Source organism: Pipra filicauda, unplaced genomic scaffold (assembly GCF_003945595.2).
Source record: "Pipra filicauda isolate LSUMZ 115617 unplaced genomic scaffold, ASM394559v2 scaffold176_size3548034_pilon, whole genome shotgun sequence".
Lineage (NCBI taxonomy): Eukaryota > Metazoa > Chordata > Aves > Passeriformes > Pipridae > Pipra > Pipra filicauda.
In genome coordinates, this window is record NW_024104283.1 from 1,418,928 (window position 1) to 1,444,374 (window position 25,447).

The 25,447-nt window shown below is 43.4% G+C and overlaps 1 protein-coding gene across 2 annotated transcripts in view; it reads left to right on the top strand.

Annotated features, from left to right (window-relative positions):
- LOC114002232 (sine oculis binding protein homolog) overlaps nt 1-25,447 on the top strand; it is a 117,025-nt gene that overhangs the window by 76,266 nt on the left and 15,312 nt on the right. For both annotated transcript variants that reach the window (XM_027748115.2, XM_027748117.2), the window contains one exon: nt 22,265-24,219. In XM_027748115.2, coding sequence (XP_027603916.1) covers nt 22,265-24,217 — 1,953 coding nt within the window. In that variant the 3' untranslated portion in view covers nt 24,218-24,219. The remainder of the gene's footprint in view (nt 1-22,264; nt 24,220-25,447) is intronic.

Consider the following 25,447-nt stretch of genomic DNA (forward strand, 5'->3'; position numbering starts at 1 on the left):
TACTTCATCTAGACAGGCAGAGGAACAATTGACCACCTGTGGCCTGTCCCAAATGAACTGCACATACCGCTGAAATGAATGTCTCCTTACTCAAGATGGGAAACAGTCATTTTCTGAGAGGTTTTTTTGTGGTTAGTAAGGTAACACATCCTGATATATTTCCACTTTCTAACAACGTGGATCCTGACTGCCAAGGGAAGAAGTGCTTGGTGTTCGCTTGGTTACCGACCCTCTCCCTCTGCCTTTGGTGTTCAAACAGCAGCTTCATTTGTTACGTACATTAAGCAAAGGACCAGATTCTGCTCAAGACAGGGATGCCTTTATATCACTCTGGCAATAGAAAGAAGTCTCAGAAGTTGGTGTGCATATAATGTACTCAGGCGGCCCCTTTCAGCTGCCAGAGGTGGTGCAAAGGAGTCTCAGAGTGGATAAGAATCTATCCCAAACATAGGTTTATGTAATGCCTGAAGATAGTGCTGGGACATTGTGTGGTGTATCATGTTACCAGTACGTGCTGAAGGATGCTGGAAACTAAAATATTAAAGAGCTAAGAGATTGACTCCATAGGTAGAAATGGTAAATGCTTCTGTTAGCAGTTATTTTTCCCTTTATATTAATAAATCTCTGGGACAGTATTTCGTGTAAAATCACCGGATCCTACAGGATTCAGTCTCTTCTTTAAACTGGAAGCGTGGAATGCCATGAGAAAAGCGTGCAGGTGAGACTCTTGGGTATGCACGCACCTGCAGCATGCAGGGCCCCTCCCAGAGCACGTGCCCAGGGAAGAATGGGGTCCTTGGCAGGGGCACACACTCCCTTACAGGCACAGGGGTTGCGCAAGGCCTGGAAAATGTGTTCAGTTTTATCTTACATGTATCCTATTTCTTCCTTTCCGAGAGATTGCAGGCTGTGTTGATCAAGTGCTGTTCTCCCCAGTGGATATGCTCAGTGTATTGCCACAGGGCTCTGGCAATTGCCACTGTGCTGTCATCCTTCTTAGTCACCACATTGCACTCATTTAATGAGGGGTTATAGCTGATGTGCTTGCACAGTCCAGCAGTCCAGCTTTAGGTCCCTTTTTCCTCCAGCACAAACTGGGGCTGAAACTCTCCCCAGCAGCAAGGCATGGCCAAGGACCAGATGAGTGCAAGCTGTCCAAAGTTCAAATGAGATTAGCTTGAGATCACTGTGGTCAGTGAAAGGAAATAACCAGAGGGCCTGGCTGCTGATGTACTTCCCTGCATAAATGGAGGTATTTGTCCACAATGGTTATCAAAATCCTTCTGTGAGGATTTTGATTGCTGAAATCTCAGCTGGCCTAAGTCATCACACAGCTGCAGTGATTTCAGTGTGGTAGCTTTTCTCTCCAAGGCCACCCTGGTGAGATGTGTGAGATGTGTCCCTTTGGTATCCTTGAACTACTGGTGGGAGCTGAGGTGGGGGCTGAGAAGACCACAGCAACCTGCCTGGGGAGCTGTAGTACCTTGCTTGCATACTTGGAAAGCTGGCTGTGCTTGCCTCCATGGAATTTACTATAATCCCACCACTCTTTGCCTCCAACTCAGCTGTATCAGTATGTGTTGGGAGTAGCCCTCGTGTAGATGAGTTTGGTCCAATTTCCCCCCTGTGCTGTTAAAAAAACCTGCTAAAAGCAAATCTGATTAACACAGCAGACAAAATAGCTCAGCTGTAAAACATTGAGGATTGCCACTCGTGCAGGAACGTTGTGTCTAGAAGGCAAAATGCCTTTTTGAAGATTTGTGGTCTAATGGGCAGTTCGTGGTCTTTGCTGTCTGTTTGTAGATTCCTAGGTGCTGAGCTAGCAAAATCGTGCATAGCATTGGAAATACACCTTTTATTTTCAGAGCCACTTTTTGGGTGGCAGAGTGGCAGCACATGGTGCACCAGCACAGCAGGAGTGTTGTGGAGGTACCACATCCCTGGTGTTCAAAGCCCTGATCCTGCACCAAAATCCATGCAGATACTTATGCTGGAGGGATGAGCTGCTGTGGTCATTGGAACCTCCCAGTGCTCTCAGAGTTCAAAAACTTCAAAGAGGGCAAATAAGAAATATCCTGGACCTTGCTAAGTTCCTTCAGGAACTCCATGTAGAGTCTCAGAAGAGGGATTTGGAGAGTGCCTGGATTGCAGCTCTTGGAGGAAATCAGAAGTGTTTAGATTTCACGTTTTATATTTTCTCATTGCTGCTTGTTTCCTGGGTGGGATTTGCTCCTTCTCGTATCTGTAAACACAGTGCCTAAGTGAGCTCTGGGAGGTGCCTGACTCAAGGCAGATCACCCTGAGTTTAAGACAGATGCTTCATCTGAATATATATGCAGTGAAAACCCAGAAACAGAAAAGTTCAGTTGGCTCCTCCAGAGAGTGCTTTGATTCTAAAGCACATCTGTAATATGCTGTAGGCTTGCACAGGGGGAAGAGAAAATCGCTCACTTTTCTGTAAATGGAGAAGCAGTGATTATCACCACCTGGTCTGAGAGAAACCGCTCCGCAGTGTCCATAGTGTGTGCTGTCTTTTAGACAACCTCAGTCTTCAGTGAAGGCATTGGGGGCATTTTGAAGCTGTACCTGGCACCTCTCACCTGTGAGCATGACAGAGAAAGAGAACAAGTGAGAGGAGAAGAGAGAGAAAAGGGCACAGCCTTTTGGTGAGGACAGAGAAGTGATTTCAGGTGTTTGTGACACCACATGAACCTTGTGTTGTTAGTATCTTCCTGAGCACGATATACCCTGGAGGGTGGAGAAAATGGTAACAGGTAGAGATGTGGTGGAGGGAATGAAAACTACCTGCAGATGTGGCATCTAATTAAATCGAAAGACAACGTGACTATTTTTAGCAGAAGTTCAAACAGTGATAGATGCCGTTGGGCTGCTGTCACTAAAATTTGTCTATAAGCGACATATTCATATTTAAACAAGTCAACTTTGCACATTGAAATGAGCAAACACTGTCTCTGTGTTTGTTTGTTTGTTGTGCAGAAGCCATCAGCTTTCGCTCCTTATCCCTTCACCGTGGTGGTGGTGATGCAGAGTCATGATGATGGATTGGCTGTCTAGCTTATCTGCAAGGCCACAAAACGTTTATATCTTTTACAGCATTATAGGCTGTTCTCATGCAACAGTGGAAAATAGGAATTTTGGGCTGCACTTGCAGAAGCACCACCTCCTGCACAACATTGCCGTTCTGGTAAGCTCACTTGGCACAGTTTGTACAGCTAAGTACACCCACTGTGAAACATGACACTGGGATGCACATGAATAAAATCACACAAAACTGGGAGAGGAGTGAGCATCAGAGAAGCTTTTGAACGCAGGGGGCAAACCAGCAAGGATGGAGTTCCTGCAGTTTCTCTCCTGCTTAGAGAGGGCCTATGTCACCTCTGGTATAAGGCCTCCAGCTCACATCAGCCTTATACTTGGCCAATTATGTTATTTAGGTATCTCATATATATTTAGGTCTTGAGAAAGGTCAACCACAGAGCATGGCCGGGCAGGGTTTTTTGAAGCTGTAGGACTGGAAGCTTTTCTTCTAGCATCGTTAGAAAATAATTGCCTGTGAATGTCCTGCGATTTGAATCTACATGTTGGAACTTTAAAAAAGGAGGGTAGGAAGGTTTAAAACGTTATTGAAACAGCTAATGCTAATGTTACACTTGCCGCAGATGGTGAGCAGGGAGCAAGTGGAGCTCACAGGGGAGCAGGGTTGCTCCCCCTCACCTGTCTTGGTACCCTTGCACTGGGAGCCTGTCTCCTGAGCTGCTCCACTTGTGACTGTCCCCAGTACAAATGGGCTCCTCTGTTCAAGGTTCACACAAGCCGGTATGTGTTTGTCAAAAGCTGCAGTGAGGCAGGATTGTCCCTGTCAGCTGAGCTGTTTTCACATATGTATATCTGCTATTCTTCCATTTTAAATTATTTTTGACCTTTGTTTTTGGTTTTCTGCTCCTTGTAGTTTTATCCTTAGGTCTCTCTTCCCCTTCTAAATATCTCTCTTTCCCCATTACTATCTTTCCTTTCTTTCAGTTTAATGATCTTCTTCCTCAGGTCCATGATAAATCATGTAACTTTTTTTTTATGCCCCCACTTGTTTTCAATCTTCCTGTAGTCTTCGGCTTCTAAGCACTGTTAACTGCAGAAAGTCCCCTTCCCTAAATGTTGTAAGGCCTAGATGTTACTAAATCTGATTTTTACCACTTAAAACCCTGTCAGTTACCTGCAACTGCTTACAGCTTGATTTTTCCATATGACCAAACTAGGTAGGTCTCTAAATGCAAACCCTGAGTTTCTTGTAAGGAAGATTGCCCCAATGTGTGGTATTAGACCAGACCTTAATGAAGTGTCTGTTTGCTTCTGGACCCTGTTGCAGGTATTCCCTGTGACCCTGACCAAGTCACTTTATCTCTCTCTGTCTCTGCTTCCCATTCATAAAAATGGGCATAACTGCACTTCTGAAGCTCATGTGGAATTGCAATGATGAATTCCTCCTGCATTTACCTCATGGCTTTTGTCTGCACAATTGTCAAACGAGATAAAACGCACCGAATCAGGGTTAGCCATGGTTAGCACAAAGCTCCAAGCAGCTGGCCCAGCCAGTCACCATATCCCAATAACATTGACAGCAGAGAGCCAGCTTTGTTACCTTCTGCATAGCAGTTTTGTGTGCTTTGAGGAGCTTCCTATGCTCTCTGTGAATAGCCAAAAGAGATGTTTCCAAGGCAGGGTGCTCAGGAGTGCACAGTAGTTTTTGCAGGGCAAAGGTATAAAAAGGCTTCCTTTGAGGGCTTGCTCCGCAGGATCCTTAGCAGAAAATTTGGGGCCTTGGAAGGACCAGAAGGAGAGGGAGGGAGGCAAAGGGAATGCTCCATTTAAAAACCCTTCTAGTTTTCATGCCTGTTGTCCAGCCTCTTTCCCTCACCCTCCCCAGTTTAGTTCTGTGACAATAATGAAATAAAGGAATGCAAAGTAAAGGCATCCTTAGGTCTGTCATTGTTGTCAAGTACTCCTAAACAGCACTTTCTCACATATCTGCCTCTGAACGCTAATGTCATTTAATTATTGTGATGTTGCAAATGAAGCTGCTCACACAGAAATTCCATATGGATGTAATTATTAGAGGTGGAATGTCAATTAAGCACACACCAAAAGCAAGTGGTATATTTTTGATTTATCATTTGATTTATTGTCATTTACCTCACATGCCTCAGACAGCACCATGTGAGTCGGGAGCAGACAACCAGCCCTTTCTATGTAAAGCTTGCTTTTACATCTACACTTCACAAGATAGCAGCAACTGACATAAAACATCTGTTTTTAAGATACAACCGGGAGTGCATTTTTGAAGCATTCTCTCCATCTCAGGTAAGGAACACAAGAGAGGTATGACTTTTGGTAGACAGATACATATCTCCAAAAGAAAGCAATGCATACAATACAATTCACATACAGAACATATGTCAAAAGGCCTTCAGTGAAAATCCAAACTATGCAGGGAAGAAAACCCAGCCTGCAACGGGTTTAGACGTGTTGGCCAAGTCAGCTAAGAAGACCTCCATGCTTGTGCTTCAGCAGCTAGGGCCACGTTGTCTGCCTACCATGTAATTACCGGGGTTTTCAATTTTTGGGTATTTCCTAGCATTGCATTTTTCTATTCCAGTCAGTCAGCCTTGCATTTTGAGATGAGGAATACAGTGCTAGTGAGGCATCCTGCCTTGCTGTGCAGTCTGGACACATTTATCACGTTCTCCTACTCTCCCAACCTGTAAAGAGTCCCTCTTTGAATACTGTGCACTGCTCACCATGCAAGCGACTCATTATCTCAGGCATTTCAAGACTACTTTATAGGACATTTGGTTAATTTGCATAAGCCATCCAGTACACAGAACATGTCTCCACAATAAAGTAATATGCCAAAATCAGGATTTATGTGAAAACACGAATATGGGGGGGAATGGGACAGCACACACGCCACAGTGACATTTTTAGCTCCAATATCTAAATGAATACCTCTGATAAAAAGTCACAGAATCCTGCCTCTCCACCTACTGTATGTGAAGCTCCCATATAATTTTCTGCTTTGACTCTTGCTCATCTTTTTGTTAAGTAAGATGGGTTTTGATCCTTAAAACAGCCTTGAAATATGAATACTTGGCACTGTTGGCTTTGTTTAAAAAGGAAACAAAATCCCGCAAACTGAATCCAAATCGAGAGCTGCACGTTCAGCTATCGCGGCGAGGAGCCTCGCGCATCCGCTGCTCTGATTATTACCTTGACACTAGAAACAGGAGGGCCTGTAATCCTTGAAACAGCTGACATCTGAAGCACTGATTCTTCCTGTGCTTTGAGTTAGTCGCTCCTTGATCTCCGTGCCTGGCATGCAAGCCTGGCTTTTACTGAAACCTGACCTCATGGTCCCTTCTTCTGCAGCACTGTTTGTCTTCTGCCATTCAGAAATGTGCAGCTTCTGTCCTCGAGACTCTGAATTAGAGCTGCACAGGTCAGAGGAGCAAACAGGAGAGTTGTCATTATTGGATCCAATGCCTGCTCTTCATTTAGGTGTCCTTGCTTTGGTTTTTTATATTTTAATAAGAATTACAAAATAAGAACACTGCGAGATATTTTTTAAGCAAACCTTTCCTCTGCAAGGTGACACTGGCTTTCTGTGATCTCCAAAGCATGACTGCTTCATCTACAGGTACAGACATTTTTACTCACTTCCTTGCAAAGCCAACCTGAGATTTGAAAATCAAGTTGGTTTCTTTCTTCTCTCCCTAATATGTCTTTTGCCATTATGAGGCCTCTGAAGAGCATATTAAGTCCGTATTTACCCCTCCACAATCTAATTAACTTCCAGAATTACTGTGCAGGTGTAACTGAGATCTCAGTTTGAAGGCAGCTTTGCTCCACTTATTATAATTGAAGGAACTGTTTGACTGGCAGCATTTCTGTTAGTAGTAATGCTGTTTGAAAAGGAAATACCTTAGTTTTGGACTGAATTTGTAGGAACACCACCTAGAATTGCATAAGTGAACGAATATATATCTGTTTACTTGTAAATAGAGGCTAACTGGAGCTGCAAATCACATGTATATTAAACATGTAATCCTGATGCCATTCCTACAAATTCTTTTCCCACAGCAGAGCTGTGTTTCAAGTGCCTTTTTCAGTGCTTTATTGTTTTGAAGGTTTGAACAGTGTTGGTTCTTCGCTTTGGTGCATCACATGTAGTTCCAGTTAGGTGAAACCTGCTGGGTATTTAATGGCATGTTCAGCTTGAACTAGAAGCAAGTAGAGGGAAATAATGTGTTGTAGGAAGAAAAGGACTCTACATAGATTTTGATTTTTTTTTTTTCTATTCCAAGGTCTGTTACTCTGTTATATCTATTATTCTAGGCTTTGAGATTAGTATTTTTTAATCAGACTGTACTACAGATTACATGGAACTGACAGCATTAGCTTGAACATAATGATTATGTGCAATAAGAACAATATATGCTGTTTTTCATTTCTCTGTCTTCCAATTTGAATCACTTTTTACTATTGTAAGAGGTAAGAAGCACATTTTTTTTCCTCTGGGGATTTACAGTTTCTCTTAGTGTTTTGATTACTTGTGAATAATTTGATAAAAAAACTCCTGTGATGTATAGCATCTAGGTTGGATTTGGCTTTTGACTGATCCCTAATAGCTGAAGTTACTGTATACAACAAAAAACATTTGTAATGCTGTCAGACAGGAACAATCTCTCTTCTGCAATTTGACTCAAATTTGTTATGTGTATAGCTCCATGAAGTTCACTAGATGTAAATACAGATTAATTATTTAAGAAGTAATAGGAAGGAATGAGCTTCCAAACATGTAGTGTTTAATTATTTAAAACCTGTAATGGAATTTCAACCCTTGTGCATACCTCAGATCTCTCGTTTGCTTGGACAAGTGCCTGAGGTTAACCGGCATGTCCCCACCTCTGAGTCATATCCCCTCCTATATCACAGGGTGACAAATGTGCCTGGAAGATGTGAAGAACAGTCAATATTCTCAGTCATGTCTAATAGTCAATACACTATGCTTAACTCCATCTTCCTTTCCCCCAGTACTATATTGCATCCTACAATAAGCCATTCCATGTAACATTCCATATAACAAGCTGTGTATGAGTAGCAAGTGTGCAAATGTCTGTACTGAGTGACAGAGGACCCAATCCTAAAGCCAGGACTTGAGCAAAGCCCCTCATGATTCCTGATCCCACAGAGTGGAAAGACTCTCATAGTGATGTTGCTCTTTGGTCATTTGATGGTGGTGGATCAAGGCACCCGTGGTATGTGGTTGATTGTACTGGATGTTGTACACACATGTAAGAAAACCTGATACCTGTTTGAAAAACCTCATGCTCCAAGTAGGCTAGTTAGACACAGGTAAGCCTTCTCCAAATTTTAAAAAGAGGATCAAAGATACATACCGAAAATAAAAAACATACAAGCCTCCTGGCCTTAGAGACTTGCCTGAGCTTTCTCCTCCTTCACTCCTTCAGCAATAGATGGAGAGAGAGAGAGAGTTTTGCTGGAACTAGTTCAGAGCTTTAGTTAGATTCCTGCCATGATCCACCCTCCTGAGATCTCTACCTCTGTTTGCAGAGTTGAGCTGGACAATCAAAGTAAATACCTATGATTGTGCTGTTTGGATTATTTCACTGTCTACCCTTCCCCTTGTCCGAAGTTACTCAGGAATTTTGTCTTTGCAGAGAACAACTAAGGCTGATCTGGCAAGTCCCATCTCAGTGCTGCAGCTATGTAACCTTCCTTTTACTACTGCTCTAAGTCACTGGATGAGGAGCACTTGACCCAGGATGGGTGTTAAAATAAATGTAAAGGAAGGCCCTTAAAAGAAAAGCAAACACTCCAGTTGCATTGAACAAATATACCGTTAGGAGTCTTTGTATGTGATGGCTGCAGGTCTTCATTTGCCTGCCGGATCTCAGGTTGATCTGATGAGGAATATTTCAGGTAGTGCTCTACCCTGTGAAATTGTTGTCAGAAGGAGTTTTGTGGGAAGACCTAGGGAAGGAAAAGGGCGGGAGAAAGCAAGACAGAGTTAGTCCTCTTTGAGGAGGAATCTAAAGAGCATAGCATTCTTAAGGGTCTTGCTTGTGATACACGTGCAAGAAGAGATGGGAAATATAACAATCTGCACATCCTTCATCACTTGTAGGGTGATGGTTTAAATACATTGATTTCTTTTGTCCTAGTGTGCCACTTCCACATAGCTGATTTGTCGTGCATGTCATGCAAGGAGAAAATCATCTGCATGGTCTTGTAAGTATGAAAGGGTTTGCCATGATGCATTTACCTAATAGAATCTGTGCGGTTGCAGTGTGCATCGTACATCCAGGCAAGGAATGAGTGCCATCTACAGTAACACAATGCATTGCTAAAGGCTCCTCTGTGATTGTGTTCTTTACTGAACAGTGCATCTGATGCCTTCTGCTGTAATGTGTCCTCCTCAGTGAGAAATTAATTCTTTGTGCCAAATTCAACACTTGGTTACATGATTCAAACTGGAAAAACAACACTGGCTTCAGTGGAGTTATCCCAGATTGATCCTGGGGTTACTAAAAATAGATTTTATTTATCTAAATAGCTTGGTGTCAGGTACGCTCTAGTGCTATACACTTTGTAAACAGAGAGATAGGTAAGACCTTTTCATTTGTGTACGAAAGACTGTTTTTTTCCATTTCCATACCCTGCCTAGAAAGAGGTAGGTATAAATCAGCAAGGAAGAAGGCACATTTTCCATTCCTTGAAACCAGCAAATGTTTTGGGCCTGACAAAAGCACGACAGTGCGCAGTAGGGTGTGTGAAGGGCTGGCTCTTTCTCCCTCAGGTGTTGCACACAAGTTGGTTGCTGCCCACCACCCTCACAGCTGTTGGGTCCTGTGGCTGCTCGGCAGGAATGTTCTTAGTGAAACAAGAGGAGCATCAGCAGAACAAGACAAAGAAGTTTTCACACCCATTAGTTCACCATATGTTTGGCTCTAGGCTGCAGTTTCAGACCTTTATAACTTTTCCTTTATTATTTTCAAGGTTAAAATCCTGGAAAACTATGGTTTAAGATAGCTAGGGGCTGTAATAGTCGTGGTAAATCCTACCTACCTGGGACAGAGTAATCTTTTTTTTCTTTTCCTTTTTAAAATTCTCTTCTGGATTTTCTCCTCTCCTCCCTTCCCCTCCCTCTGCTCTCCTCTCCTCCCCTTATTTCAGTCTTACCTGCTCCATATGGGAGTGCCCAAGAGTAAGCCTAACCAGTGAGCTCATAAGCAGCCTCTCTCTACTGGGGATTTTGTGCTAATAGGAGGGGGAAGCGGAGCCTGGCCTGTACCAATGGGCTTTGGGTTTTCAGCCAGGATCACTGCCTTGCAGTAAGTAGAGGACTCAGAATGCTTCCTCTGTGTGCGGCAAAGCAATTTCCCTTGCTTAGCTTCATCTTCTCCAGCCCTCAACTCCAGAGGAAATAGGAAAATGAATTCCACTTTCTATGCCCAGTGTGCAAGAGATGTAGCATGTCTCAGTCCCAGGCTGAAACTGATGTGACACACTTCCCTGATCCAGGCAGATTTTGGATCTGGCCCAGGGTTATTCTAATCAAATGTGGTTTTCAGAGAGAGGGCTGCTTTTTAAACTGAACATACTCTGGGACGTAGGGTGGTGTGTACCATTACCATCAGGGAAAACAGCAGTTCTCAAAGTATGAATCACATGTGTTCAAATCTCAAACAGTTTTGACTCCTTTCAAAGCTCTATAGACTAAAACTCAGCAGCTTCTCTCTTGGAAAGTTTTGGGGGTTTTTTCATCCATTTTTACTAATGGTCAAATCAATCTTTCCCTAATCAAGTCAATCTTTCCCTAACATTATTTTTTCGGATCAGCAGCTGATACAGTCCCTCTAGGATTTTGTGTGTTTGGGAAAGATGGGGAAACATATGCAGGGAGTCTGCCTCAGGTAGACTGTGAGACCCAGACAGTTCTGCTGCAGCCCATGCTATGGCCGTGCATGTGCTAGAGCACATAGTGTAGTGAATTCTGGCCTATAAATATTATTGCATGATAAAGATTAATATGTAATAATAAAAGTATAGATCCATGACCTATATAAATGGGGGAAAACACACAGAGACATATATATATATATATATATATATTTCAAATTACCCAGAGACTTCTATTCTGTAACCTTCTTGCTTGTACAAGCATAAATCAGAGGAAGCAACACACAAATCTGTGAGAGTTATGCCACTGTAAAATGGCATAGGTGCGAGGAAGAAATTGGACTTGGAACCCTTTATTATGGGTAAATAAAGATTTCCTAAGGTTTCAGGTTGTATTCTTGTTTTCTGTTCTATGGACTAATGATATTTTGAATCTAGATTACAGTATAATTCTCTAGACCCAATAATATTACATTTAACTCCAAGTGATTTAATGACTGTTCAGTGGTGATTTTGGTTTCAGGTGAAGCGATATTGGCCTCCAGCAATGCCCTAGGCTAAAAGCATCATATGTTAGCAAAAAACATTAACCTGCCCCTCAAACCTCCTCATTATTACACTTATAGTCCTGTCAACCAACCTATGAGCAACTGGAATCGTAACAGAGGGGGTTTTATTGTTATTTTTATATTCTCTTGAATACTAAAAGAAAATATACTAGGAAAAATACATATAAGATATTACTAGATATAAATTCTAGACAAATGGGTTATTTCCCACCTCACAATGCTTGCTGTATTATCAGAATAATGTTTGGATCAGTAAAAAGAAAGGTGAACGTGTTTATGATGATACTGCATAAAAAAAGTGAATTAATTAGAGAATGTAAATCTTCATCTGGTTTCTGAAGTGATCTGCAGACTTGGTAGGCATGAGATTCCTGAGGGTGCAGATTTCTCATTTGGGGAGATTTTGGTCAATCAATGAGATACCGCTTGAGCCTAGTAAAGTACCCCTTTCATCTTTTACCTTTAAGCTTTCCTTTGCTTAACTCCATCCATATTTCTCAAAAGAATTTGATAGAAAAATTTACAGTGTTAATTGCTCTCAACTTCCCTTTCTTTTCCCCATTGCTGGGGCTAGATGCAGGGAGTGCTGCAGTGCCTAGCGCATACAGGCTTCTTTCCTCACTGCACTGTTTGACAGCTGCTCTGCAGAGGAAACCTTCTGTGGCTGATGTTTTGTCCTGTTCTCATGGGGAGCAGGATCTCTGCAGCCCCTGTGCAGGTGTGAGGATTCCTGGTATGACAGCCGTGCTGGCCCTGTTGATTGTCCTACAAAGTGGTCCTCAGCCTAGGTGCTAATGGGACTCCACAGCTTGGGCACCCCAGGGATGGAGAAGCTGTTCTGCCTCCTGTAGCTGAACATGTGGAAATGGAAATTTTGCAGAAGGTTCTCCAAGGACATGGAAGTAAATGTCCTCCTGAAAAAAGAAATGCATTTCTATTCTATGAGGAATAGGAAAGAGGGGATTTTACTAGTGCGACCTTCACCTGCTACCCAAAGATATGACGGGGCCTGGACACTGTGAGAAAGTATTTCTAAGCCCCAGAAATGTTTTTTCAGCTGCTAGCTTTGATTTCTTTCTTATCACTTCCCAAATATTCAAAGCCAACATTTCTTGTCCTGTTCTCGAAGTCTTTACAGCGCTTCCCACTGCTGATAATTTGCACGGCTTTAGTGACAGCAGTTTCATGAATTTCACTCATGTTGTCTTTAGAAAGTAGTAAAGCTCTCGCTGGGGCACTACAGCTAAACCTCCTGTTGTGGGAAGGCACATGCTGTAGTTCACCAAAACTCCCAGCTTCACCTGTTCAATGTACTTCTTATTTCTGGCTGCTGAGTTGTTTCCAGAGAGTTTCAGAGCCAGGGGGATTTTGAGAATGCACATCATGGTAAGTGTTGGCCTGGAAATCAAGTGTTGAACATCAAGGTGACCAATTCCCACATAACCCAAATCAAACTGCCTGGCTGACCAGCAAATGTGTTTGTGCCACTGCTCTGCCAAGCTGGCTTCTTGTGCTGCCACCCATCAGCTAAAGGCCATGAGGAGCATGGTGGAGACACTCAGTTGACTCCACAGATCCCTACCCTCAAATTAGTCCCACCAGGAAGGTGGCTACAGATACACTTGAATGATCTCCTCTCAGACTAGGCTAAGCCTGGCAGAGGAACTGCCTCTTGGCCTTTCTGTGTGGGCAGAACATCATGCGAATGCTGGGCTGCTGCTTGCTGACCTGTGGCCACCGTCTGATAAGGCTTGATGGGAGCTCTAGAGTTGAATGTAGGACTTGATGGCTTGAAGGGTGGTTTGCTCTGCCCTACAGTCTGTTGCATGACATAGTTATGCTCAAAGACCCACTTGGTGTGGGATGAGGTTTCCCAGAGCCTGCACTACCCTTGGAAAGGGCATTCAGGCTGAGGTGTTGTTCTTTAGGCATTTCTGAAATGTGAATCTTGGTGAGACAGACAGTCTGACCTGCTGAGGGCATTTAACCCCCACTTCTTTGTACTTCTCTTACCCTCCTTTTATCTTCTGCATCGTATTAATTTTATTTAGAACTTCTCTCACTGCTGCAGTGGTGGACTAGGCCAGTACTGAAACAGCAGTGCAGATGTGCCCTTTAATCAGCTCTTGTATGGTACCAGTGTAAAAACCTCACATTAAAGATTTTAGGTTTAAACGCTGTTATTGTCCCATTCTGTGTTATTTTAGCCAGGAACATTTCTAGGGAGAAGAACTTCCTTCTTGGCAAGCCCCACTTCACACTATATTCATTTTCCCTGAAGTTTTGCTCACCATATTTTAGGCTTTACCAGTGGTTTCAGATCCAAAGTTCCTCCTGTGGTTTCAAAGCCTCAGACTGAAGTTGAAAACATGGAGCTCAGCTGTTTATATACAAAATCAAATATGTAGCCACTCTGATGAAACAAGACCCAACCTGTATTACCACCAGACATTAGCATAACTTACATTCATTCCTTTTGACTGGAAACATTAAAAAAAAACCCAACAGAAAGGAACACAAGGGCTTTGAAAAGACTATGTTTTAAATACCACTGATGACAACTGCAGTGATTCAAAAAATGGAATCAATTTATCATTAGCCATTAATTACCAAATAACTCTATTTTCTCCTTATGCTTCATGTAGCTTAGACTTCTGCATAATTAGGATGAAAAATGGAGACAGAGTGGGTCTTGCATTTAAATGACATAAAGTCGGTATTCACTCAGAAAACTGGTAAAGATTTTTGGGAGAACAAGAAGTTTAGGAGGGTTACATCAGGGAAAGGAAAAGCAAGCAAACAGACAAGCTTTGATCTCTTTTAAACAGAGAGAAACTTGTTACAGGACAGTTTTAGGTTGTATGCAACTGCAGTGTTCTGTTTTGTCAACTGTTTTTACACAAAGCTCCAAACATTGTAAAAATCTGTTTTCCTTCACACCTAGCATCGCTACAAGCTATATTGTAACCACATTCACAGTGTGTTAGAGCCTGCCTCGGGGTTCCTTCGCAGCAGGTTTCAGCTGGAATGATTCTTTTTGTTTTTTATAATAATCACTCCATTCAAATGGAACAATCAGTATGAAGAAATTATCACAAGCCATCTTGGATAGAAAAATCCTGCTACAATAAACATGCTGAATGTTTTACAATAAGACATCAAAAATGGTGATCGAGGCTGAATAACTGCTTAGAGCCACACTTTGGATTATGCCTGTTACAGTATTGTTTGACATTTGGTAGTGAAAGAGCAACAATTCCCAGTCATGACAGCTGAGGCAGGGACTTAGTCATAGTTGACTTCAAAGTAGATGCTGTGAACTGCCCTTCCCCTTCGGGGACAGTCTGCATCCCTGCCAGACAAAGCCCCCAGCCCCATAGGCTTGCATGCAGCGCTGCAGTGCTGGACACACAGACACCTGCATACCCTGCTCAGGCACTGGCTGTGCCCCAGGCTACCCAGTCCATCTCAGGAGGAAGCCTGAGCAGATCCGGTGGGAGTTTTGGAGGAGGATCAAGTAGGGAAACATGGGACACCTTGCTGAGCGACAGCAGCTTCTGCGGCTTCTGGCAAGGTTGCACCCACTCTATCGCTTGGCGCAGGGTGCTGGCAGCTGAATAGCTTTTGTGATAACTCAATTAGCTGTGAAAAGAGCACACAACAGCATTAGGATATTATGCTGATTATTGCTAACCTCTTAAAGGAGTTTGTCATTTGCCATCGTCTCTGGGTGGAACACGTTCCCCCCCTCTTCCTCACTCTGACCCCATGCTTCTGAGCATGGCTGTGCCCTTTTGCAGATCTGCAGTGTTTCACCTGCACACCCGCTGTGTTCCTACCTTACAGCACTTCTTAATATTCGTCCTTTTTCTGAGTTGAGAAAGGGAAATTCAATGCCTTGGAACAATCTTTATGTCAAACGAGTGTGTGAGTCTGTGCTAAGAACTGAGCAGCACCCATCCAGCCCAGTGTGAGCTTTGGCTCCTGAAGGGCAGTTCCTCAGGGGGTGAGCAGAACAGGAGGTGAAGAGTTAGTACAGACCTCCAAACTGATGTTTGTAGAGGAGTCAGTCTGACTGAGAGCCCCACTGGGGACAGAGGTTCTCTGTGCTCACAAGTGTTGAGTAAATTAACACTTGAGGTTCAGGCTTTGCCCCAGAGTTTCTCTGTGCTCGATCAGGCAATGGACTGTAGAAACAAGGACATTTGCAGGATTAGCACCGCAGATGGGATCTGTGAGTGGGATTACCTTTTACCTGCTCTGAAGAAAAGCCTTGTTGATGGATAAATGGAGAAAAGAAGGGAGGGAGCAGGTAGCCACATTGCCCAATAAACCTGGGGAGCTGGCGAGGTCAGCTGAGAGAGGTTTCACATGCCTTTGCCCCTTAGAGACAGTTAGGCACATAGTTCCCCAGGACACACAGATCTAGGTTTCTTTCCTTCTGATAGAGTGAATTAGTGTCCTGCCAGGAGTGCTCACAGCCTTGTGAGGGGGCCCAGGTGGCAAGGTGCCTTGGTGCTCACGCTGGGCAGCATCTGGGTGTTCTGGAAAGGGTCTGACTGAGCTGTGTGTTAGAGGACTAGTTGTGACTCATTTGGCCGTATACTAGAAACCTCTGTATGTGTGCTTCAAGCCACTACCTAATTTCTAAATTGTTGCTGTGTCCGATGTTTGGCAGGCTTCAAAAAACTTGAGCCCTTGCTGAAAAACATATGGCTGGTGTGTCAGGTTCTCACTTGGTTGCAAGGCAGGAGGATATACAGGGGAAGGGGCACTGTCTCCTCATCTTATGGCTTTTGGGATGGGGTGAGAGTCTCTGCCTCCATGCCTTGCACATCCTGGCTGGGTGTCAGGATTGGAAACTTCCCAGACCATTCTGGGACCCAGCGTGGGATAAAAGGAAAGGCAACCAAGGCCAGAATGGGATATAAGAAATGTGCAGTAGTATTTGTGAAGTCAGAACATATGCCTGAGTGTATATAAAGAGACAGCAGTTGGATACCACAGTGGGAAAAGGAAGTAGCAACTAGTCAGCAGAGTTGAATACATGGATTTTATGTGAGGCTTTTATAATCTTCAGTCCCACATTTCAGCATCTTCAAGATACAGCCCTCCCTTGTGCAAGGTGTCCCCCAGTGGTGTTCTCCTGAGCAAGAAGAGGAGTTTCATCAGTCACGCTCTGGTTCTGGAGAAGTTGAAAATGGCATCTTTGCCCTAGTGACCCCTTTCTGTCCTCTTGCTAAGCTTTACTGAGGGGTTGATACTAGTCCAAAGCATTGAATATAAGGCACAGACTCACTTTTACTGCAGCAGTGGTGGGTGTTTGCATGCTGGTTTCTCTTGGGCTGATGTAAATACGTCTACAAACAGGTTTTACCAAATGTATTTCTTAATGAAGTAGTGTCTGATACTAGATTATCCTTCAGAGGCTAGTGGTGGACTGCACTGATGTATGAACTTCGTGCCTGCATTTGACAACTGATTGATTAAAGTATTAATTACCCTGTGCCTAAAGCCCAAGTGTGGCCCTTTTAAACACAGTAGAATCCTGTGTCGTGCTACAGGGCAGCCTCATAGCCACATCTGGGCTCCACTTTGGATATTTCTATCAAAATAAAGATATGGATGCCAACAGGAAAGGCTTTATTCCACCTCTTCGTATTAGAGAAATTGGAGTGTTACAGGATCCCTTGGTCCTGGCTTCCTTGGTGTTCCCGCATCTGGCACGAATCGTGTTTCTGCTGATGCGGTGTCTTCTGAGTTGTCTCCTGGTGTAGATTGCTGCGTGTTTCCCAGGAAAGTGGATAAATGATACCAAGTCATTCAGCTTATAAGTAGCACACTGGCAACCCGCCACTAAAATATAAATACATTAAATGTACTGAAGGAAATGTTCATTCTGTTGTTTAGCCTTGGACATGCCCCAGTTAGGTAAATTTAATCTTCTTGAGGGTTGTTGCGTTACAGCTGAATGAGATAGGCTGTTATCTTATTACTGATCTTTCTGTCATTCAGGGTTCGTGTTCTGGCATTCATGGTGTGAAGTGTACTTGCCCAAGAGCGGTCCTAGAAGTGTTTTCCAAGGGAGATGAAGGTGCGTAGGGGATCTGTTAGCACCTTGCAAGTTTTGACCCTTTATCTTGGTAACGTTCGCACTCCTTGTCAGTCACACCACTACTGGTTCAGTCTCCTGTTGGGTAGAAATGTACAAAATAGTGGCTTTGCCTACATTTGTTAGGAAATGTCCGAAACTCAGCCCCGCTGCATTTATTTTCTTCATGGGTATTCCTGCCTCAGTTCCTTCCAAAATACCTGGCCGTGCCTCTGCTGCTGTTGAGGTCAGGGACAAAGCTCCCACTGACTCCAGGGTGAGCAGGGCCCAGCATTAAGCAACAGGCCCAAAGCCGATGGATTGCATTAAAGAGGAGTCTCTTAATTGTTTTCCACTGGTGCTGGGTCAGACCCTCCAAACATGGTCTTACAGCATTAATGCTTGTGACTAATCCCACTGAAACCCAGGGAGCTGCCCCACGTGTGAGCACTACCAAATACAATGTGCAGCGTTAATAAGCACTCTGCAACAGTTTAGCTCTTCTCTTGGTTGTACTATGAAGGGACAGGATGAGGCAGGAAAAGGGAAGCAGAAGTAATGCATGAACAGAATGATTCTGAGCTGGTTGTGAAGAACAGTGATGTTATATCTGGAATGCAAGTCCTTAAAAAAATAAGACATCAGCTGTGTGTTTTACAGATAAGAAAATGTTATTTTATTGAACGGAAAGATATATATGTTTCACCTATCACATCTGAACTAATCAGTGTAGGCTTTTAGAAGAAGTCTGTAATTACTCTGAGCACGTCATTAGTTATATATAAAATGAATGATATTGCTCCGTTTTATTACCTCTAGTGATATAGCCATTTGTATCATAAATTAATTGACCTCATCTTAAATGATCAATTCTGCAAGACAGACTTGATTCATTAATTCTTAAGTGACATTTTTTCTCCTCCAGTAATTTCCTCTTCAATGTGGGGACTGTTTTTCTGCCTTTTATTATGGTATTATGAGGCATCATATTACCTGCATATGACATGCACTTTTTATCCTTTTATCTTAACTAAGCAGCATAGACTGATTGCTTATGTAGGAAGAAAGAAAGGAAGAAAGAAAAAAGAACGAAAGAAAGAACGAAAGAAAGAAAGAAAAAGAAAGAAAGAAAAAAAGAAAGAAAAAGAAAGAAAGAAAAAGAAAATAATGAAATGCATGCACATAGTAGATAGACATTACTCACTGATATTAGCATCAACACTTTGAGATGTTGCATGAAATCAATGAGATAGTTATTGGATATTTGGTCTCTCCAGGATATTCAGAGGAACAGATTTGCTGCCTTTAATTTCTGTGGCTTTAATTAATTTTATCTAGTGATAAAATATACAGAAGGGTCCGTGATCAATATATGAGTGAGGCGGGCGGACTTCAGAGTTTCTTATTTCTCAGTGAATTATTGAAAACAGGAGAAATCAGTAGAGAATTTCTAAGCAGGACTTCTAAATATTTTACCAAGGAAGAGAAAATATTTGTCTAGCCAGGAGAGATACAGGAGCCCACTGGAGATAAACAAATCAATACAGCAATAATGCAGTGAAGTGTTTCAGTGAATTTTTCAAATGATAACTAAAAAAATTAAATTATTAGAAAATATGCCACAATTTGGGGGGGGGGCTGTATTTCTCTTTCAGTCCGTTTAATTAAAGTCATTGAGGGGGCTCTTCCTAGAAAGATAAGGAGGCTGGATTTATTCTCTCATATTTCTCAGTTGCTTCTTTGGCAGTGGGCTTACAAGGTGGCTTGCTTCCTTGGCCCAAAGAAAAGGTAAGTCTTCACTGCAGCTGCTTCTGAAGTCCTGCTCCATCCCTTACTGCAGGCACCCCTGAGGTCAGTTTCCTCCTTGTCTTTCCCCTGCAAACAGACAGTCATGGGCCAGCGTGGACTTCAAACCGCACCAGCCTGCCTCAGGAACTGTCTGGGAGCTCCTGGTACCTCTTTGTGCAACTCCTAGGGTACATGTGGAGACCCCCTGCCTCTTTGCCAGGCCTTGGGGCAAGGGTGTACCCTGCAAGCGGCAAGAGGTGGAGTACATTCTGATTCCAAACATTCAAAATAGATAGCATTTTGTGGCTACAACAGTGAGCTCTTGAACAAAAATTACTTTAAAGAAAATTCAGCAGCTTTACTGAGTTAAATAGTACCTTATTAATGTGCGGTATAGAGTCACAAATTCCCCTTCTGTCTGCTTGAAAAACAGTGGCAAGCCAGAAAATTTTGGGAGGTCGATTAGAAGATGTTTCCATCATGTGTGCTGACTTGCCAGATGGGTGGCAAAACCCATACCCATGCCAAATACCCAGGACGGTTCAGTGCTCACTGCTGTGTGTTTGCACTGTTTGCAGTGATGGGTTGCTCAGTTCAGTGCTGTGTGTGATGGTCACTGAACCTTCCTGTGGAGAGCAGAGAGAGAGCTGATGCCTGGTAAAATCCAGGAGCTGTTGGAAGTGGGGATGCTCCTCTTTGCCCTGCTTGATGCACTCCTACTTTCCCATCTGCCCCACACCTGGGGGGATGCATCACCCTTCAGTGCATTTGACAGCCTTTTTGCCCGCATATTTGAGGGTGCGACATCATCACTGTGTGCTCAATGCAGGGCTGGACTTGTTTGTAATGCACTGGGAAATTTTCTTTCTTGCATGGGGCATCATGGTGGAAATACACCCTTCCTAATGCCACATGCACTGAGCAGGACCAGTACCCCCTGTGCTTTATCTCACAGGGCACAGTGTTTGTGTGCCCAAGCTAAAAATCTGTGCCCTGCATTCGTAAACTTCAGGGATGACTTAATAGTTGCTACTTCTTGATTGCTACTAAATTGATTATTTAGTTTGATTTAAAGGTTGGGATAAAAGAGAGGGAATGTGTGTATGTGTGAGTGTGTGAAGAGGGGGGGAGGGAAGGCAGGAGGGAATCAAACAGCAACCTGACTGGAGAACCAAAAGGTTGAGAAGTTAAATGGGTTAATAGCCATAGCATATAGTGTGTGTGTATGTGTGTATATATATATATAAAAGATATATTACTGAAAACTCAAAAATATCACCACTGTTTATATAAAAGGAAAGCTGAGAGTTAAATGAGATGAGTAATCAGATGCCCAACATATGTTGTTTTGAATTGTTTATATGGCCAATAGTTATTAAAATTAATTATCCTTTTAATGCAGTCTTTTCACAATCATAGTGTTCTTTGGGGTTTTTTTGGAGGTTTTTTTTTCTTTGTACAAAAGATACGGTCATTTCAAAACAAGCTAATATGAGCTATTTGGAAAATGCAGAACAAATAATACCAGGATGTATTCTGACATGGTCATAGGCTCAACATGCTGATAGAAAGCACTAAAAGTCTCTGTCAGTGGAGTATTTTGAGAACTAATGTAAATGACAAAAACGGGGGGTTTTTGTGTGTGTAAAATTCTGTCAAAAAAGTGAGGCACTGCAAAATCTGACATCTGTTTATCTGTTTATAGCTATGGCAAGATTACTCACATTAATTCTTGTTTAAAATGCCATATGAAGGAAAGGCATTTGTGCAAACAAGAGTCATATTTGAATTGTAGATCATGTCTTCACCATCTGTGAGAGCTGTTGGTGTTGCAAAATTAATGTGTTAATGAAATCACAATAATTTCTCTGAAGTAATGGATTCTGAAGCCTAGAATGACTATTTTTTGAACTTTAGTGTCTAGTGGCTTACAACTGGGAAAACCTTTCACAGCTTAATTAGTTCTGCAGCCTTATTTAAAAAAAAATTGGCTATGCCTCCACCACACCAATAGTAACACAGAAGAGGATTAAATGAAAAGCAGAGAAACAAAACAAAAATGAGCCTGCAGTGCAAACTTTTCGCTGTAGTATTTGAAAAGTTGCTAAACAGGTCCTTGCTTGCCAAGAAGTTTTACTCAAAGTGACTTGTACACAAGAGTGGGCAAACAGCTCAGAAAATAATTCCAGCTTGCTGAAACATCACAAATTGGGACTATTTGAACCTTACACAAATACCCTGACTTTTTCCAACTTTCTCCTTGGAACAAAGGGCAAAGAATGAATGATGCTTTTCGCTTTGTGATGCCATTTCAAAATATCACACTCTTTCCAAGTTATTATTTGATACCCTGAATAGAATGCTATATGTTACTGTGTCCTGCATTTTAGCAGAACTGGTTTGCATTAATTTCCAGCAATTTTCTGAGTCCTTTTCCAGTTGTCACACTCCTTGTATAATATGGCATCTCAGATGGCACAGGCATGCATAGTTTACCACTGAGAAGTAATCACAGCCATACTCATATGGATTTTGCATACATACATATGCATGTTATAACAGTTTATACCAACTGAGGATTCTTCTCTGTGAGATATATAATGCATTGTGTAAGGTAGAACTGAGATCATGGGAGCCAGAAAAGGGAGTGGCATTCAATTTCACCAATATGTTGGAGAAAAAAAAAAGTGCAGTTTTCAGAAATGTTACTTTTTTTCCTATTAGAAAAATAATGTATTTAACTGAAAAATTACTTTTAAAATAATGCTATGAAGAGAAGATTGCTTTTCTTACCTGATTTGATTTTATTACTGTGTTTTAGGTATGTGACTGGTGTAAGCACATAAGACACACAAAAGAGTATCTGGATTTTGGGGACGGGGAAAGAAGGCTTCAGTTCTGCAGTGCAAAATGTCTCAATCAGTACAAAATGGACATTTTCTACAAAGAGACACAGGCCAATCTTCCAGCTGGACTGTGCAGTACATTACATCCTCCAGTTGAAAATAAAGCAGAAGGCACTGGAGTGCAGCTGCTGACTCCAGATTCTTGGAATATACCACTAGCAGATGCTCGGAGAAAAGCCCCATCCCCAGTGTCTGCAGCTGGCCAAATTCAAGGTCCTGGACCATCAGCGTCTACCACTGCCTCTCCGTCTGACACTGCCAACTGCTCTGTCACTAAAATCCCCACACCAGTTCCCAAACCTATTCCCATCAGTGAGAATCCAAATATTCCACCAGTTTCTGTCCAGCCACCTGCTAGCATTGTGCCTCCAATTGGTGTCCCACCTCGCAGTCCTCCGATGGTGATGACGAACCGTGGGCCAGTTCCTCTGCCCATATTCATGGAACAGCAAATTATGCAACAAATCCGTCCACCGTTTATTCGTGGGCCACCTCACCATGCCTCAAATCCTAACAGCCCTCTGTCAAATCCAATGATTCCTGGAATTGGTCCCCCACCAGGTGGTCCCAGAAATATGGGTCCCACCTCTAGCCCCATGCACAGGCCAATGCTTTCCCCTCATATCCATCCTCCCACAACACCTACCATGCCTGGGAATCCTCCTGGCTTGTTGCCGCCTCCTCCTCCTGGAGCTCCTTTGCCCAGTCTTCCCTTTCCCCCTGTCAGCATGATGCCAAATGGTCCTATGCCTATGCCACAGATGATGAACTTTGGATTGCCGTCCCTTGCCCCGCTGGTGCCACCCCCAACTCTACTAGTGCCATATCCTGTCATTGTCCCTTTGCCCGTTCCCATCCCCATTCCCATCCCCATCCCTCACATCAATGACTCCAAACCCCCCAATGGCTTCTCCAGCAATGGTGAAAGCTTCATTCCGAGTACCTCCAGCGAGACGCCTGGGGCAAAGCCAACCAACAGCTCTTCATCTCCTCGAGAGTCAAAGCAAGGATCGTCTAAATCCTCTGACTCATCGCCGAGCTGCTCGGGCCAGTCCCTTAATCAAGCTCAAGTGCTTCAGGAGCACAGTAAAAATGAAGTTGTTGACTTGACTGTCAGACCTAGTAGTCCAGTGAACAGTAAGTTTGGTTTCCCCAGTGTGCTACAGGGTCCACAGGATGGTGTGATAGACCTAACAGTAGGCCACCGGTCTAGGCTGCACAATGTTATCCACAGGGCTTTACACACCCAAGTGAAAGTTGAACGTGAACCTAATAGTGTTGTAAATTTGGCTTTTGGTAGCTCAGACAAAAGGAACTGCAGTGACTGCAGGGACAACTGCAGCCCGGTTGACTCAAAAACATTACCGTGCAGTGATGGAGCTCACTGCTGTCCCGTCTCCTTGGCATCTGGCACGCCGGGACTGGAAGCTAGTGCAGCGGTGTGCAACGTCATTGTGAATGGCACAAAGAGCACAGAGGGTTCCAAGAACCTGGAGCTGCCCCAGGAGCCAAAAAAGCCCCAGCCTCCAGAGGAGCTGGTGGTGAGTGAGCTGGAGTCTGTTAAGGAGAACAACTGTGTATCAAACTGCCTCCTCGAGGGAGACGCTGGCAAGAAGACTGGGGAAGAGCCCCTTGCTGGGGGAGACAAACAGGACCCGAACCTTAACAATCCAGCAGATGAGGACCATGCATATGCTTTGCGGATGCTGCCCAAGACAGGTTGCGTTATCCAGCCTGTGCCAAAACCAGCAGAAAAGACTGCTATTGCACCATGCATTATCTCAACGCCAATACTCAGCACAGGGCCAGAGGATCTGGAGCCGCCATTGAAAAGGAGGTGTCTCCGAATTCGAAATCAGAATAAGTAAAGGTTTGTGTAATCGCTACTGCCTTCTGTGTGAATAGAATTGCGTATTTTCAGGTATGAGGTCAAACCCGTGTGGGTGTGGCTGTTATGAAACAAAAAGATACAAATTTCAATTTATCAGCACTTTCAGAAAACTATTGTTTTTTATGTTTTAATATTGTTCTTTGTGTTGTATTGCATCTGTACTTGTCAGTCCTCCATCCATCAGTAGCCTCATTACACTTTTGCTCACAGAACATTTCATGATGGTGCTGGCTGTGAAGTTATTGTGCTGTGTATGTCAAAGTGAGTGGTTTTCTGCCTAGAATATGGTTTAGGTCTGGGCCATTAATCTGCTTACTTATTCCAGCTGAGTTACACAGCAACTCGAGCCTTCATGATGATGATTGAAATTGCCCTGCAGCATAGCATAGAGCAGGACAACGCAGCTGCTTCCCGCTAGCTCAGATCCAATGGATTTAACAAATGGTCATCTCCAGCCATCTTACTTTGGTCTGCCTCCAGACTGCACCCTGGCTTTCTGCTGCGCTGTTCTCTCTGAACAGCAGTCAACCCCCTCTCCCTGTGCTTGCCTTCCTCATATATTGGTGCCTAGGGACTGCCTGCTGTTTGGGACCTGCATGCTGTAGCTTATGGCAGGAAAACCTCTGTCATGGGGCTTTACTCCCTTATCTAAAGTACCCAAGGCCTTGGGTGCAAATCTCCCACCTTAGAAAAGCAGCTGAGGTTTCCCCCAGCCCTGCAGTTGGTATGTGTGTGTGGTTCCTGGTAGGGCTGCAAAACAAGGCAGAGATATTTTAATATATATCTGATGCTTCAAAGTTGTGAACAAGAAACTGATAAGGAAACTTCCCTGTCCGACCATCCAGGAGTCACTCTTGCAGTCACCCTTGCAGCGCGTGAGCTGGGATCGAAGTCTCTTTGCAGCTACACACCCCACACTCACACAGACCAGGTTTCCTTACTGGCTTGACCCCATGTTTCCCATAACAGAGTCTCAGACATCCAGATCCTTAAAATAATTTAGTCATGGTGCAATTTCTAAGTAACAAAATAATAGCTCAAGCTGGGTGTTTCTGAGGAGGGACCCAGAACAAAAGAACCCCTGGGCTTTATACTCTTGCTCCTGCGGTGTCTCTGAGTGTCCTGTCCCTGGTTGGTCCTCATGTCTTTGTTACACAAAGGGTCAGCAGTTCATGGCCTCTTGCCTGGGGCTCGGGCTCCTGACGTC